This window comes from Brachycentrus maculatus, unplaced genomic scaffold (assembly GCF_059751285.1).
Source record: "Brachycentrus maculatus isolate JH-2025_06_01 unplaced genomic scaffold, ASM5975128v1 h1tg000180l, whole genome shotgun sequence".
NCBI classification, from domain to species: Eukaryota; Metazoa; Arthropoda; class Insecta; order Trichoptera; family Brachycentridae; genus Brachycentrus; species Brachycentrus maculatus.
The window spans coordinates 1,086,049-1,100,131 of NW_028280931.1; the positions used below are offsets into that span (position 1 = coordinate 1,086,049).

A 14,083-nucleotide genomic window follows, 5' to 3' on the forward strand; every position below is an offset into this window, starting at 1 on the left:
GCCCATAACATTGTTTATTTACGATACATATAAAGAAACTTTCAGAAATGGTGTAAATCATCTTGTTTAATGAAGTGTTTTACAAAAAGTATATGAATATCTTTGCTTCCCATTATTTATGGATGATTGCATGAAAGAAAGCGAAATACATTAAAAAGGAATTGGAAAGAAACACAAGAAAAACTAAGAATAATTAAATAATGAGGAATATTATAATTTTAGCAATAAGCCTACCAATGTACTTATTGATTTTCTGTACATGAAGTTTAAATAAATAAATAAATATAGTAAGGCCCAAAAATATTTATAATAATTTGAAATATACTGGCACCGATGCAAGACAGTAAAATTAACAGTTCTTTAATTTGTCCGGGCTATTTTTGATCAAATTCACTTTTTTATATGAAAAATATCCAATTATAAAATTGAGAATGTATGTGGTAACACAAACAATGCAGAAATCATACAAAACGAAGTACAAAATGAACGCAAGATATATGGATCCCAAAATAGATGCAACGGAGTGTCCAAACTGCACCATCGCAATGAATATGCCATTAGACAAACCTGCAAAAAAATCATTTTAGTCAGTTGTGTAAAAGAAAATTTAAAAAAAATAAAACAAAAAATATAAGACACATTTAATAGTAACTTCCCAATCAAGAAGTAACTAATATTGACTGGAAATGTACCATGATAGTAATAAATAGCATTATAATAAAATAAATGTTCTGCAGTTTAAAACTAAATAATAATAAAATAAAATAAACTGTTGATACAGTTCAATCCCTTAATATAACCAGTCGAAAGATAAAAACACTAAATGTGGATTAAAAATGTGTACAAGCATGACTTACAAGCCGATGACAAGCGCGACAGCTGAAGTGCAATTTACGATGACCAAAAACGAGCACCAAGTTTTATATATATGAATACATGCTAATGTAATGTCAAACATTTAAATTGATCCATCCTAAATAAGCTGTTTTAGCACACTGAAAAAGGCCTATTAGGATAGATGGGAAAATTATTTCTACCCGTTAGATCGACTGATGCCGGGAGGGATATTTTTACCATCTGCGCCGACCGCATTTCAAAGGCAGAAAGGAACGAACTATCCAATGTTATTTATATATATGAATATTATTTACGAATCTCTTTGTTAAGGCCTTAACTATATGTACATAATTATCAAATCTTGTTGCCAGGGGTCCGCAGGCGGTCCGAAATGTGTTTAGTTCAGAGTGATGTACAATTAATTACAAATATAATTATATATAATTATATCAACACATTTTTCTAAAACAGTTTCTTGGATTTATTATTGTAAACATGACTAATTTCAAGAACTTCTCAACAGGTGAAAATACAAAGAGTGAAAACATCTTTAGTTCTCGAAACTAGTCACAGTTACGAACCTAGTAACAATAATGAACTCAAAAAGTGGTCTAATGCAAGTGTATCTTAATATTTAAATCATCATGTTATTTTCAAAAAATATGCCTAATCATTAAATAATGTATTAACATGTGTTTTTCTTTCATGAATATGGATACTGCAATTGTTTCCAAGGGTAATAAGCTTCAGTCGTAACTGTTTACTAGATGTACCAAGCAAAGGAAATCTCAAAATGCTAAGCAAAGAGTTGGGTTATTGTCTTGTGGTAGGGTTGCGCAGTTTCATTATGAGGTCCTTGGTTAGACCCAACATTGCCTTAATTGGATTCATATTTTTAATAAGAGAAAAACAGAAGTAATTGGATATCGGAAATAATATAAAAACCTATCTTGGAATGAGGACTTACCCTAGTTTGTCGGCTAACATAATTTATTAACATTCAAAAAAATAACTTACACAATAATCCCATGAAAGAATAGAAAAGGACTCCAAGCAATCCATTTGGTACATGTACCGGGGACTCTTCACCAAACATTTTTCCTAAGACTCCAAATCCTTTGCCATATCTGAAATCAAAATTACATGTGTTTTTATACATACTTAAATACTAACTAACCCCGAAGTAGACGACTCCCGGGCAGAACACCAAAGAGATGGATCGACAGCTAAGAATCGACATCGCAGGAGGCTAATGCCTCTCGAAAACAGGCCACAAGGTCTACACCAAGCAGAAGAAGAAATACTAACTGGCTAATCTGCAATGTACAATAAGGCTTGTTTCCAATTCCATGGATGGCAAAGAATGTGTCCATTCTACCATTTTGGAAGAGTTGGATATCATTTATACACACACCATTTATTCTCGGCAAATTCTTTAATATTTTGTAAATTTCATTCACCTCACATAAGATGGCAATCTAGAGAGGATCATAACAGAATCTTAAATCTTAACAATAATGTCTAGTTATTTTTAGAAATTAACAGACGAAGACCACAGGGGGGATACCAAGATACTACCAGATAATGGATCTGACTGGAGGCTCGCTTTTCACCTCTATCCTTAGCTGAGGACAGGAAAGAATGGAGGAAGATAAGAAAGCTGAGGTTTCTGGAAAGTCACGATCCTCGGTCATGAAGAATACGAACAGTAAAAAGAAGAAGAAAACATATAATATTTTCATGTAAAGCTAGTAGATAGAAAGGGTTCTTGGAAAAAAGGAACAAATATTTTAAACAACACTTATATTTACTGCTAGCTGTTACTGCATATTGAGATACGAAATTTAAAGATCCTTAAAATCATTGTGTCATTCACTACCGTGCTGAAAGTTAAGGGTTAGATTCGCAGGGTGGTTAAAACAACTTTGTGATTTTTCAAGGGATTTTTCTGTGTATTATTACACTGAAGTATGGCACATTGCTTTAACCAATTAATGATCAAGCTACCACTGGGTAGATTAAGCCTCTCAGGTATAAGGTTTAACCCTTTCCCTGTACCACATAAGAGCAAAAAATGGACCTTGGTGATTTGCCCGTACCTGATACGGACACTCTGGGCAAGAAAATAGCTGAAGCTGAGTTAACCGTATTATTTTATGAGGTAGTTGAATTATTTTCAGGGAGCGGGTCTATGTGTTGAGCTTTAGTGGACTTAATTAATAATAATAAAACCATTTTCAAGAAAATATTTGATAATGACACCCAAATACTAGACGGAAAATCTTTGTGTATCTGAGATCAGTTTTAGAGTGGTTAAAAATTATCTTTTTGAACATTAAAAAAAAATGCAAATTAATTTAACTGCTTTGCAATAATGAATTATTTAATTATCAGAAATTGCCAACAAAAACACCTACCCTTTTTCCAAATAAAATATTCATGTAAACTCAGCCAAAGGGTTAATGCGGCGAGCTGTGAACCAGCAGATTAGGGCAAAAAATTCAATCAATGTTGAATAAAGGGACTCAGGAAGGATCAATAAAGTTTTTTTTTTTAAATAGATAAGTACTTACTCAGACAAAAAAACTTTAGTGCACTTCATGTGTTCAGAGATGTCGCACATAGCCTGATAATTAGAATCCAACTCGGCTGACATCTCTACATGATAGGCGTAAGCTGACACAACTACGCCGGTAAAACAGGTGATTAGTAAAGCTCTGTTGTAAAAACAAACAGTAGATTGAAAATCGGCGCTTTTTTCAGCGTTATTCTTCGGCATGGTTGATAATCTATAATTGAAAAAAAAACACAATTAAAAATATATATTACATATTAAGAAAGACCAAGAATCTATCGGGCATGTTGAATACAATAACATATGTTTTGTTTTTCTGTTATAAGACGAGTAAAAATGCACTTGAACACAGCTAACTAGATTGCATTTTAGGCTTAAATAGTAGGTATTTGTCGTTTTAACATCCCTTCACATAATAATTGTATTACAAAGTGTAAAAAAAAACACATTGACATTTACCGAAATGCGAAACGTAGCACAGCGGCCGACCTGATAACGCGACGCGGCACAATGAAAAATATTAAAATCGAAAAACGAAGACTCGTTCTGATCTTGCGCAGTAGGCACACCTATTGTTCACTCCTGGAACTAATCTGATCGGACGTTGGACTTAGATTAACATTAATTTCCTTCATCATTTACATAAATCTATTTTCTCAAGCTGTATATTATAATATAGTAGATCTCGAGTATCAAAGAAGGCAGGGGAACAATATAATTAATAAGAAACTAAGATGAAAGTACGTGATAAATTTAGTAAAGTTAAATAAAATAAACGTTTTTATAATTTATTTTTTAATAAATTCTACTAGCACTACCACTATCAATTTTCCCGCTTATATAGGCAGAGAATAAAACATCCCAAGCGCCTGTCCCCAAATTCATTCCTCTCATCTTTACATACCTATCGGATATTAAAGATGAGAGACATGTGCTGTTTGTGTTTAAATTATTTTTCTTTTTTTTCATTAGATTATTTAAAAATAAAAATAATGTTTTGCTTAAAAAAAAACAAAAAGGATTGCATCGGCCGGGAATCGAACCCGGGCCGCCCGCGTGGCAGGCGAGCATTCTACCACTGAACCACCGATGCCTACTTGTTATCGGCAAAATAACAATATATCACTACATTAAACTTTTCTTGATATTGTACAAATTAATGAAATGAAGAAAAAAATTATTGCATATACAAATTTTCTAGCTTACTAAATATAATGTATCCTTATTCTTTATAAGTAGGTAACTCAATTCATTATGTTGAAAGTAATATCAAAATATTAAAATGATAATAATTATGTGAAATCTCATTCCTAGGTTGTAAAAAGTAATAATGTTTGAATTCAATTTAAGATTTTAGCTTTTTGAGGTTGAGATACATGGGATGAGGACGGTGCAACCGTCTTTTTTTGGTACAAGGTAAAATTTTGAAGACAACTATGAAAACGCGCCAAAAAGGCCAAAGACGTTAGAAATATTATATAAGTCCAAGACATTAATTACCTACATGTAAAAGTTAACACTTGTGAAGATAACTATTGCAATACTTTTTTGTTCGGTAAAAAAACTTAATTCACGAAAAAATGCAATGATTTGAATATTTTACAAGACCAAACGAAAACCAATTAAAACATGTCAGTCATTGAAAATAAAAGTCCTGATGTATATTTAATGTAAACTACATAACATAATAAGTCAAAACTTCCGAATGGAATCCATGCCTAAGGTAGGATATAGGGAAGAAAATCTACTTACTTATTCGTTTTTTTGTATAATACTTTCAAATCACGTTTGACTTTGACGAAAGTCGTTGTGAATATACTCGTATACCCCTATTTTCGAATTGATAATTCATTTTATTTTGACAAATCTTTAAGGCCCAGTCAAAGTCGCAACTTAATTTTCTCTAAACCCAGGTAACATTTTGCGTTTTTATTTAAGTTTTAGTTAGTAAATACCAATATTTCTTAAAATCTACTGTGACACGACGACGTGTTCGATTCATTCCACATAATTTTCAAACACCGTAAGTATATCAAATGCATCGAAACACGTGTCACAGTTAGTAGATTTGAAGAAATAGTAACTATTTCTACTTCAGCGCCAACAAGGCTTTTTTTTTAGGTCAAGGGATCTTGCATCCCTTATGTCACTGCGACCATATTAGGTCTATTGTGACCTCCCTCTGTATTACACCTCACTGCCAAGACCTACGTGAGACCTACGAATTAGGGTCTTACTCGCAAATACAAAATTCAATCAACGGCCGACCATCAGAGAGGTCACACGTCTTTCGAGGTCCGATTTTTTTTTGTTGAAAAATGTGAATTGGATTTTTTTTGTTTTATAGAGTATATGTTTACAAAAAAATCTTTTTATTTATTTTTATCTCCTTACCTGTTCTAGAAAGGACGGGAAGGTAAAACATTTGAAATTTTGAATTTCGAAATTGTCAAAACGTTCTTCCTGGCTACATCCCAACTTATCGTCTTTGTAGACTGCTGGGGTCTGTTCTCCTCATCCTCAGGTTGTAGGTCCTTCTGTCATGGACAACGTTTCCTTAGGCCATTGTCTTCGAACCGTTCACCTCTTTGCAGAATCCATGAATTTTTTGGTCTTTCTCTAGGTATCTTTTGAAGAAGATCCATTGCTATTGCCTGGTTTACGACATGCTCGGGTTCTCTGCGTCCTATATGCCCATACCATCCCAATTATCTTTCCTCTACCTTCCTATTTATATCTGTTACGCCGGGGCTTCCGCGGATGTGTGAACTCTTTATTATGTCTGTAAGGGACACTCCCGCTGACCATCTAACCATTCGCATTCTAGTGGATTCTAGTTGCTAAAATTATAAATAAGAAAATAGAAACTAGAAACTAGTTGCTATAAATTGTCAAAACCCTTAGACAAATAAACGACCAAACCAATTTTATGTGAATTTAAGTCTGTACATATATCGCTCACTCCTTTCAAGAACTTTATAAATAAAAAAAAACATGATTTTTCAGGAGAACGTTTTTGATGTTTAAAAATATAATACAATGAATTAAAAATAAATATCAAGCCACTTATTGAACTTTTTACTGTGCAACAGATCTTTTTAGGTAAAACCTGAAGGTTTTTTCTCCATTTGAAAAATATTTAGTATATTTAAAAAAAATAATTAAACAATACCTTTTCTTCAAAATGCAAAAATAACACTTTCTGCCCTGTAGCGGGTAAATATTAAGTTTAAAATATTCTTCTTTTGCTGGTATATAGTACATTTTCTGGGCATTCCTCAAACATGCACAACTGAAAATTTAAGATTTTTTTATTTATGACGTTCTTGAAAGGAGTGAGCGATATGTACTGCCTTGGTACATATTAATTTGTCATACATCTTATGTAGTTATTGAAAACCGGGCATGTGGTGTGCAGAATATACCTATAAACACTAGACTTGGAATTATTAGTAAAAAGGTGATTGTTATGCTAAACACATTTGTTCAGGACAACAACAGCACTGGCCGAGTAGGCACTATAACAGGAGATCTAGGGGAGGGGAACTTCCCCTAAATTCGCCTTTCACAAGCGGGAGAAATACGTTGCTCCCCCCCAGATTTGTAATCACTGTGTGCAATCTGCGAAATTATTAACGGTTTTAGTTACAAATAATATTTTTGTTAAATCAAAAAATATAATTAAAAATTATTCCTTTTGTATCGAAAAAAAAATAATTACCAGTCTTTGTTTAACTACGTTTATTTATATATAGTCAAAATGGTAAAAAAAAAACAAGTTTGAGGGAATCCATTTTATTTTCTCAATAAATTTCTCAGTTTGGGTCCTCGTTACTCGGTGCAAGATACGTGACATCATATAGGCAGGATTAGGTACAAGCGAAGAATAAAACCACGATTCTTTAAGGTAGTATAGACATATGGAGCGAATGGATAACGAGAGAATGACTAAAAAAGTATATGTGGCGAATGTGAGCGGGAGAACAGAACGAGGACGGCCGAAAAAGACTTGGCACGATCAGATCAATAAGGACCTAAAACCTGGTGGTGTCAAAAGTCTGCGTAACCGGAGGGCATGTATGGCTAGCTGTATGGATGTGAAAGGACGGGAGAAGTGTGTTGGGATAAAGGAGTGTGGCGTTCCATTCTCTCTGCCTAACCCTGCGGAGAAACGGCGTGGTGGTGGTAGTAGTAGTAGTAGTAGTAATAGTACCAATATTTTTTTATTGATTATTTAGAATTAATTTAAGTTAATTATTTCATACAAACGCAATATATTATACATACGCACATAAGGATGAAGGATTGAAGGTTTCAATGACTATCTTGTGTTAACCTAGAGGTCTACCTTTTTGAAACCTGAAAAAATGTATATATATATATATATATATATATATATATATATATATATATATATATATATATATATATATATATATATATATATATATATATATATATATATATATACATATATATATATATATACATATATATGCATATATATGCATATACATATTTATGTACCTACATCTACATTTATGTGAGTGAATGAAATTAAAAATATCATCACGAGAAAAAAAAACATATCTGGCACTAGTAACCTACGTATTTTTACAAACAATATACCTTCTATGACAAAAACTTTTTTATTATTAATTTGTAAAAGTCAAGTTATTTTTCGATTAATAATAAATAATAATAATTATAATAATTTTAATCTAATAATAAATGTAACAAAAATATAATTTAAAAGTTAGAATATGCAAATACTAATTAAAATTAAGTCAATTTCTAAGCCATATAAAAATAAATACGCTTAGAATTTAATTAACGCATAACATTTTTTCCGCACAAAGTTTCTACCTATAATTATTTCAAAAGTACCTCCTGACAGACGAAGTAAGCGAACATCAACAAGGCATGTCCGTCATATAAACAAAATCAGACGAAAAATGTTACATGTACGAAAAAACATAGATTCCACATTTTATGTTGGCTTACGAAAAATCCGCTTAAAACAAATAAAACGTAATATTTTTAACGATTGACAATCCAATGCTGTTTTATAATAACAATTTTAAATTTTATTCAAAAAACAAATTATAATCTTTATGCAAAAAGGTTGATTTTGACTCTCGGCTACGCCCGTCGCATGGAAAAATATTTTAGCAGACTGGCAGTACTGCATTAGTTCGGCATCGCGACCGCTACGCGGCGCGCGCGTTACGCGACATCTTTCATTGTATTGACTGGTCGTGAATGCCAGGAATAATGCTTTAAATGTTTTTAAAGACAAAATCGCGAGATGTGAGTTTCAATAAAATGTGTAGTGATAAGTGCTTCGGTGAAATGTCGTGAATATATAAGTGTGAAGGCTACAAAACAGCCGACAGAGAGATACGCGGCCATTTTACTTGCAATGCGGCAACCGTGTATGTTCCGCCATTGGAAACAATCAGTGTCTTTCTCCAGGTGCAAGTTTACGTATTTTGTCAAATATCGCGGTGGTAACTCGATTTAACAATAATGCGTGACTTCAAAAGTGCAGTGCGGACCCGTGTGTAGTGACGAAAGAGTGGATAAGTGCGATAGATAATGTGTGAACGATGGAAAACGAAGTGAAGCAGCGCAATCAAAGGAACAGGAGACGGGAGAGGGCCCAGCGCATGCAAGCACAGCGAGAAAGCAAGGCGAAGGATGGGGACAGCGCGGAAGACGAGTCCCCAGCCCGAGAGAAGCCCCCCAGACCACCCGTCAGAAGAAAAAAGTCAAAGGAGCCCATGGGCGAAGAGGATATCATCGACGGATTCGCCATAATGTCCTTCCGCACATATGAAGACCTCGAGGTAAGTCGGTACCCCTTCTCGTGCGGCCCCCAACGTGCGCTCCTCCGTCCCGTCACCGAAGCGCCAGTGCCCCATCTGTCAACCACCATTCATACAATTCTTTGTTTCTTGTTTATGTAAACATTTCGAGCATTCTTATTTACATTCCCGTCGGCTATTCTGCTTGCGCAATTCTACGTGTTGTTGAATGAAATAATTACCAAAATCTACCGGTTAATTTTGCGTAAAATATGTAATTTTTACGTGATATCCTTTGTTCTCCCTAATTTAGTTCTTCGATATCTGAGACCTTTTTATAAAATTGTTCCGCCTGTATTCGGTGTTGTAATGATCTTGAGGTTCTTTCACAGGCTCGATATATTTTTTGAAATGATAACTCAAAAATCCATAAAAATGGGATATTTATCGAACGTTGTAATGAAGTGCAGATTGGTGTATATCTATGCGTATAATATATCCACGATAGTAGCAGTACCTAGTAACCAGACTCTCCGTCGGGAAGGAGCGCCTGTCACCTTGGCTATATCAATTTCGATGATAATAGTCCGTTATATTTTGACAGGAGGTTCCACACCGGATAATGTTTTGACTTGTCACTACCGTGCGTGTTCGTGTAATTTATTTAGACAATAATCGTTGAATTATATCTTCGTATCTTAGATTATTACACGTTATCAAGTTGTCAAATGTATTTGGCTTCATTGAATTTGATAACGGTTTTGTAGACAGGAATCTGCTTTTCAATTGATTTTTATCTTGAGCAATACATAAACCAATTATAAAGATTCATTGATATTCTTTATATTCATGATGCAGTCATGAATGAACGTGTTAAAATCTGTCAAATAAATTAACGATTTCACTGCTTTATCGAACAATTTCCAAATTATGTGAAAAAAATAAATTTTTAGTGGCATGGTTACTAAAATATAATAAAATATAAATTTTATAAATTATTATTGTTCTTAATTCATTCAATGTTAGGGCCAATATATTTTTATTACAGGTTTAAATTTACGACACTTTGAATAAAATTAAAACTTTTTTCACTAGTTTATAAAACGTGTTAATTTAAGAATTTATCTTCGTCTCGATATCGGAACACTAAAATGAATTTAATGTGATTTTATTGATCTAATCCTCCTGATGACAGATGTTGGAAAGGGGTCCGAAACGTTGGCAATAAGTGCCAATGACTCCCGGTATAATAACATAACCAATATGACGTGTTTCATTCAACACTTTTTAGTGGGATTAAAATCCAAATAAGAATTAAACGAAAAAGATAATCTATATTCAAATTAATACGAAATATAAATTAACTTCACTTCATCATTATATTCAAATTAATATGAAATATAAATTAATCACGCCGCTTTTCCGCAAGGGTAGGCAGAGAGAATAGAACGCCATACCTCTCTGACTTTGAAAACATTCTTCACCTCTTCCACATTCATGCATCTCCACATACATACCCGCCAATTATTTCGACTCCTGGCCGTGCCGATTTCAAGTAATTGACATACATGATGATGCCAAGTTTTCCTCGGTTTTCCTATGCTCATTTTTCCAACTACATTCGCCTCATAGATTTGTTTTGCCATTTTTTTCTCACTCATTTCTTTCAAAGCATCTATCTCAACACACCTTTCTTAAATTTATTTATAATGCTCAATATGAAATATTCTGCTGATTGATCCTTTCAACATACCTGCACGTGACATTTTTATTATTATTATTTACGTGGTTTCGGTTACTCGTATAAAACGTATTAACAACACAAAATTTTAATATGTAAATTTACAATTTAATGTTATCTTAAATCCTACTATTCTATTAAAATGGTTCGATATAAATTAACATTTTTTATCATTATTTTAATGATATATATTTTTAATCACGGCTCATATCTTGGCAGTTATTATAATTGAATATGTAAACGAATTTATGATTTAAATAATTCTTCAATATATGCTAACTACGTGCAAATTAGGAAACATAAATATTGTATACTTTACTGAGTTACGATCATGAATATTTGTATTATTTATACATCACGAAACATAATATCTACTAAGTTGTTTTGCTTCAGTTTGTTATTAAAACATTACATCTGATGAGATTTAAGACTCGTTTAATCAATTATACAAAGTTTTTATTTTATTTATCATATGCATGTACTGTTCATTAATATATGCTGTGGATTTTTATCCATACGATTTCAAACAATTCTAAAAGGCAAGTAAGTCGTAATCAGCTGTCGTAATCAGGATACACAGCTGCATTTGTTTATTGGGTTTGATTCTCTTCAGTTATATATTTTTTAACGAGGAAATTACGCTACTTCACTTATAACTCTGTTTTCTGTTGACAGGCCTTAGCGTAGAGATGTGTGTAATTACTAATAATAATTACTAACAAAAACTCACCTTATAATGACCTTATTAAATATATATTTTTTTAAAGCGTAAACATTAATTTCAGGTGTAACAGTTCTATTTGACCTGGTATAAGACACTGTTCCGCAATCTTTTTCTATTCAAGGTACACCTACCATATTTAGAATTTTCAGAGGAGCATATTTACAATATTATGGTAACATATTTAACATATTATATTTAATGCGAAATGTAAGCCTACTTTACTGAGCACAGCCAATCAAAATTTGGAACAAGCGTGTTATTTTCACAAAACTAGATTTTTTTCCGCGGCACACCAACTAATCACCACGTTACACCAGTGTGCCGCGACACACACTTTGCGCAACAATGGTATAAGATATTCACTAAAATCAATTTATTTAAGCATGGATCGTTCTTTTAAAAATTGCAAATATGCGAAAGAAATGAAAAAGGAATATTAAACATTTCAAAGTAATAATCTATCTTATAATAAGCTTTTTATTATATTTTGATTCGAGTTGTCGGATAGACAAATTGTCGAATTATAGACATACGTGAAGGATCTCCGGGTGAAGAATATAACTGTTACAAGAGAAAAGTGATGGAAGAGGAAAAGAAGGGTACAAAGGATAATTCTGTCTGGCTGGAGCACTTGAGATTGCATAACCATACTCGCACAGCTTGTGTAAGCTAATGTGTAAGAATCCCTTGAAATATAATATTTAGCTCCCAAATGTTGACACTTGGTTCATTCTTATGCCAGTATTTTTAATATACGCCTACTCAATTTACTCAAATTTTCTCTAAAAATTAAACTATTTATACTATTCTTCTATTAAAAAGAGAGATAAGTTTTAATTTTTTTTTCTACAAAAGGGAGATTTTTTGTGTTTGAAACGGATTGAATTATACTATACACCTCAAGTTATCAATAAAATTTGAATAAAAATAGCCTCATAATATTTTCGTTCTTCTAAAAACTTTCCACACTCTTACAGATTTATCTTTTTCTTTGTAAACCTCTACTCGGTTGCGGTGAGTTTGGCTCTTACTAACAAAATACATTGTTATAATAATAAAAAAAATATAAGAGGATATACAGAAAGAAAAAAAAAACGATGAAAATAACTAACCGAAATTCAGAAAATTTTAAATAAATTATTCGATCTACGTTGATTCAAAATGTGGTCAGTAAAATATATTGTTACCTTAAATGTAACTTTTAAATGCGGATCATATACATATATGTTTAAACACAAATCTTTGTTTATCTTATCGTCCCAAGTAATTAATGAAACGTGTTTCGACGATTTGTAATAGCATCGTCGCGCACCTTGCCCTCAAAGTCGCCGAGAAAGTACATCTCGCGTATTATTCACCCGACTTTGGTTATTTGTAAGGAGCCGACAGGGTGTTTATCTACCTATGCCATTAAAGTAAACAATCTTAACGCTTTGTTTTCACAACTTGAACTATTAACATATTTCGTTTAAATAGAGACCGCTGTCTGGCCAAGTTAAAGTAATCGCAGAAGTGAGACCGAGTCGTGCCCAACTTTTTGAGTTTAGTGAGCGAACTCTCTCTTGTACTTTGTGCTCGAGCGCTGTACTCTGTACCCCGTCTTGCGTGGATGCGGATGTGTGTGTGTGTATGTGTGTACGTCTCCCAGTGTGTGTTTAGTCGCTGTCTGCCGGAGAGGCTTCGGCTGAACATATGGCAAAACTTCCCTTTGTAACACCTACCACCTAGATCTCCCGAACAGGAATCGCGACTTCATTCTGAAGTCTCTTCGCTTATCGCCCGAAGCCTTTGTGGCATTCCGGATCCTGGCCGTAATATATAGTATACATTGAATAAGGTTACACAAAGAACACTACTACTTCTACATAAATTTTATTTGACCAGCAACCGGGTTTCGTCGTAACCGACATCATCGGACTGGTCTGGACCATTCTTAATTAACGTTTTACGTAGTAAATACCACTATTTCTTAAAATGTACTGTGACACGTGTTTCGATGCATTCCGCATCATTTTCAAACACCGTATGTGGTCTGGACCAGTCTGATGATGTCGGTTATGACGAAACCCGGTTGCTGGTCACATAAAATTCATTTAGAAAGAAATACATACTTACTTGTGATTTTATTATATACTACTAGTACTACTACTACCATCACGTCATTTCTCCGAAGGGGTAGGCAGAGAGGATGGAACGCCACACAATCCTCGCTTCCTTCACATCCATAAATTTAGTCATACATGCCCTCCGATTACGATCGTGCCAAGTCTTTTTCGGCCGTCCTCGTCCTGTTCTCCCGCTCACATTTGCCACACATATTTTCTTAGTCATTCTCTCGTTATCCATTCGCTCCGCATGTCCACGCCACCTTAAAGAACTCTTCTTAATCTTTTCAATTA

The 14,083-nt window shown here is 33.4% G+C and overlaps 2 protein-coding genes and 1 non-coding gene across 15 annotated transcripts in view; 1 reads left to right on the forward strand and 2 right to left on the reverse strand.

Moving 5' to 3' along the window:
• Positions 1-200: 200 nt before the first annotated feature.
• LOC148307976 (vitamin K epoxide reductase complex subunit 1-like protein 1) lies at positions 201-3,924 on the reverse strand. The gene is made up of 4 exons (XM_088262478.1): positions 3,872-3,924; positions 3,411-3,626; positions 1,855-1,964; positions 201-567 (listed from the first exon to the last, which is right to left on the reverse strand). The coding sequence occupies exons 2-4, from the start codon at positions 3,614-3,616 to the stop codon at positions 350-352; spliced, it is 534 nt and encodes a 177-aa protein (XP_088118604.1). The 5' UTR covers positions 3,617-3,626; positions 3,872-3,924; the 3' UTR covers positions 201-349.
• Positions 3,925-4,434: 510 nt separating this feature from the next.
• Positions 4,435-4,505, reverse strand: TRNAG-GCC (transfer RNA glycine (anticodon GCC)). The gene has a single exon. It is a non-coding gene; the product is annotated as a tRNA-Gly (tRNA).
• A 4,089-nt stretch (positions 4,506-8,594) lies between these two features.
• tay (tay bridge kinase) overlaps positions 8,595-14,083 on the forward strand; it is a 340,896-nt gene continuing 335,407 nt past the window's right edge. For all 13 annotated transcript variants that reach the window (XM_088262457.1, XM_088262460.1, XM_088262462.1 and 10 more), the window contains exon 1: positions 8,595-9,261. In XM_088262457.1, the coding sequence (XP_088118583.1) occupies positions 9,022-9,261 (240 nt within the window). In that variant the 5' untranslated portion in view covers positions 8,595-9,021. The remainder of the gene's footprint in view (positions 9,262-14,083) is intronic.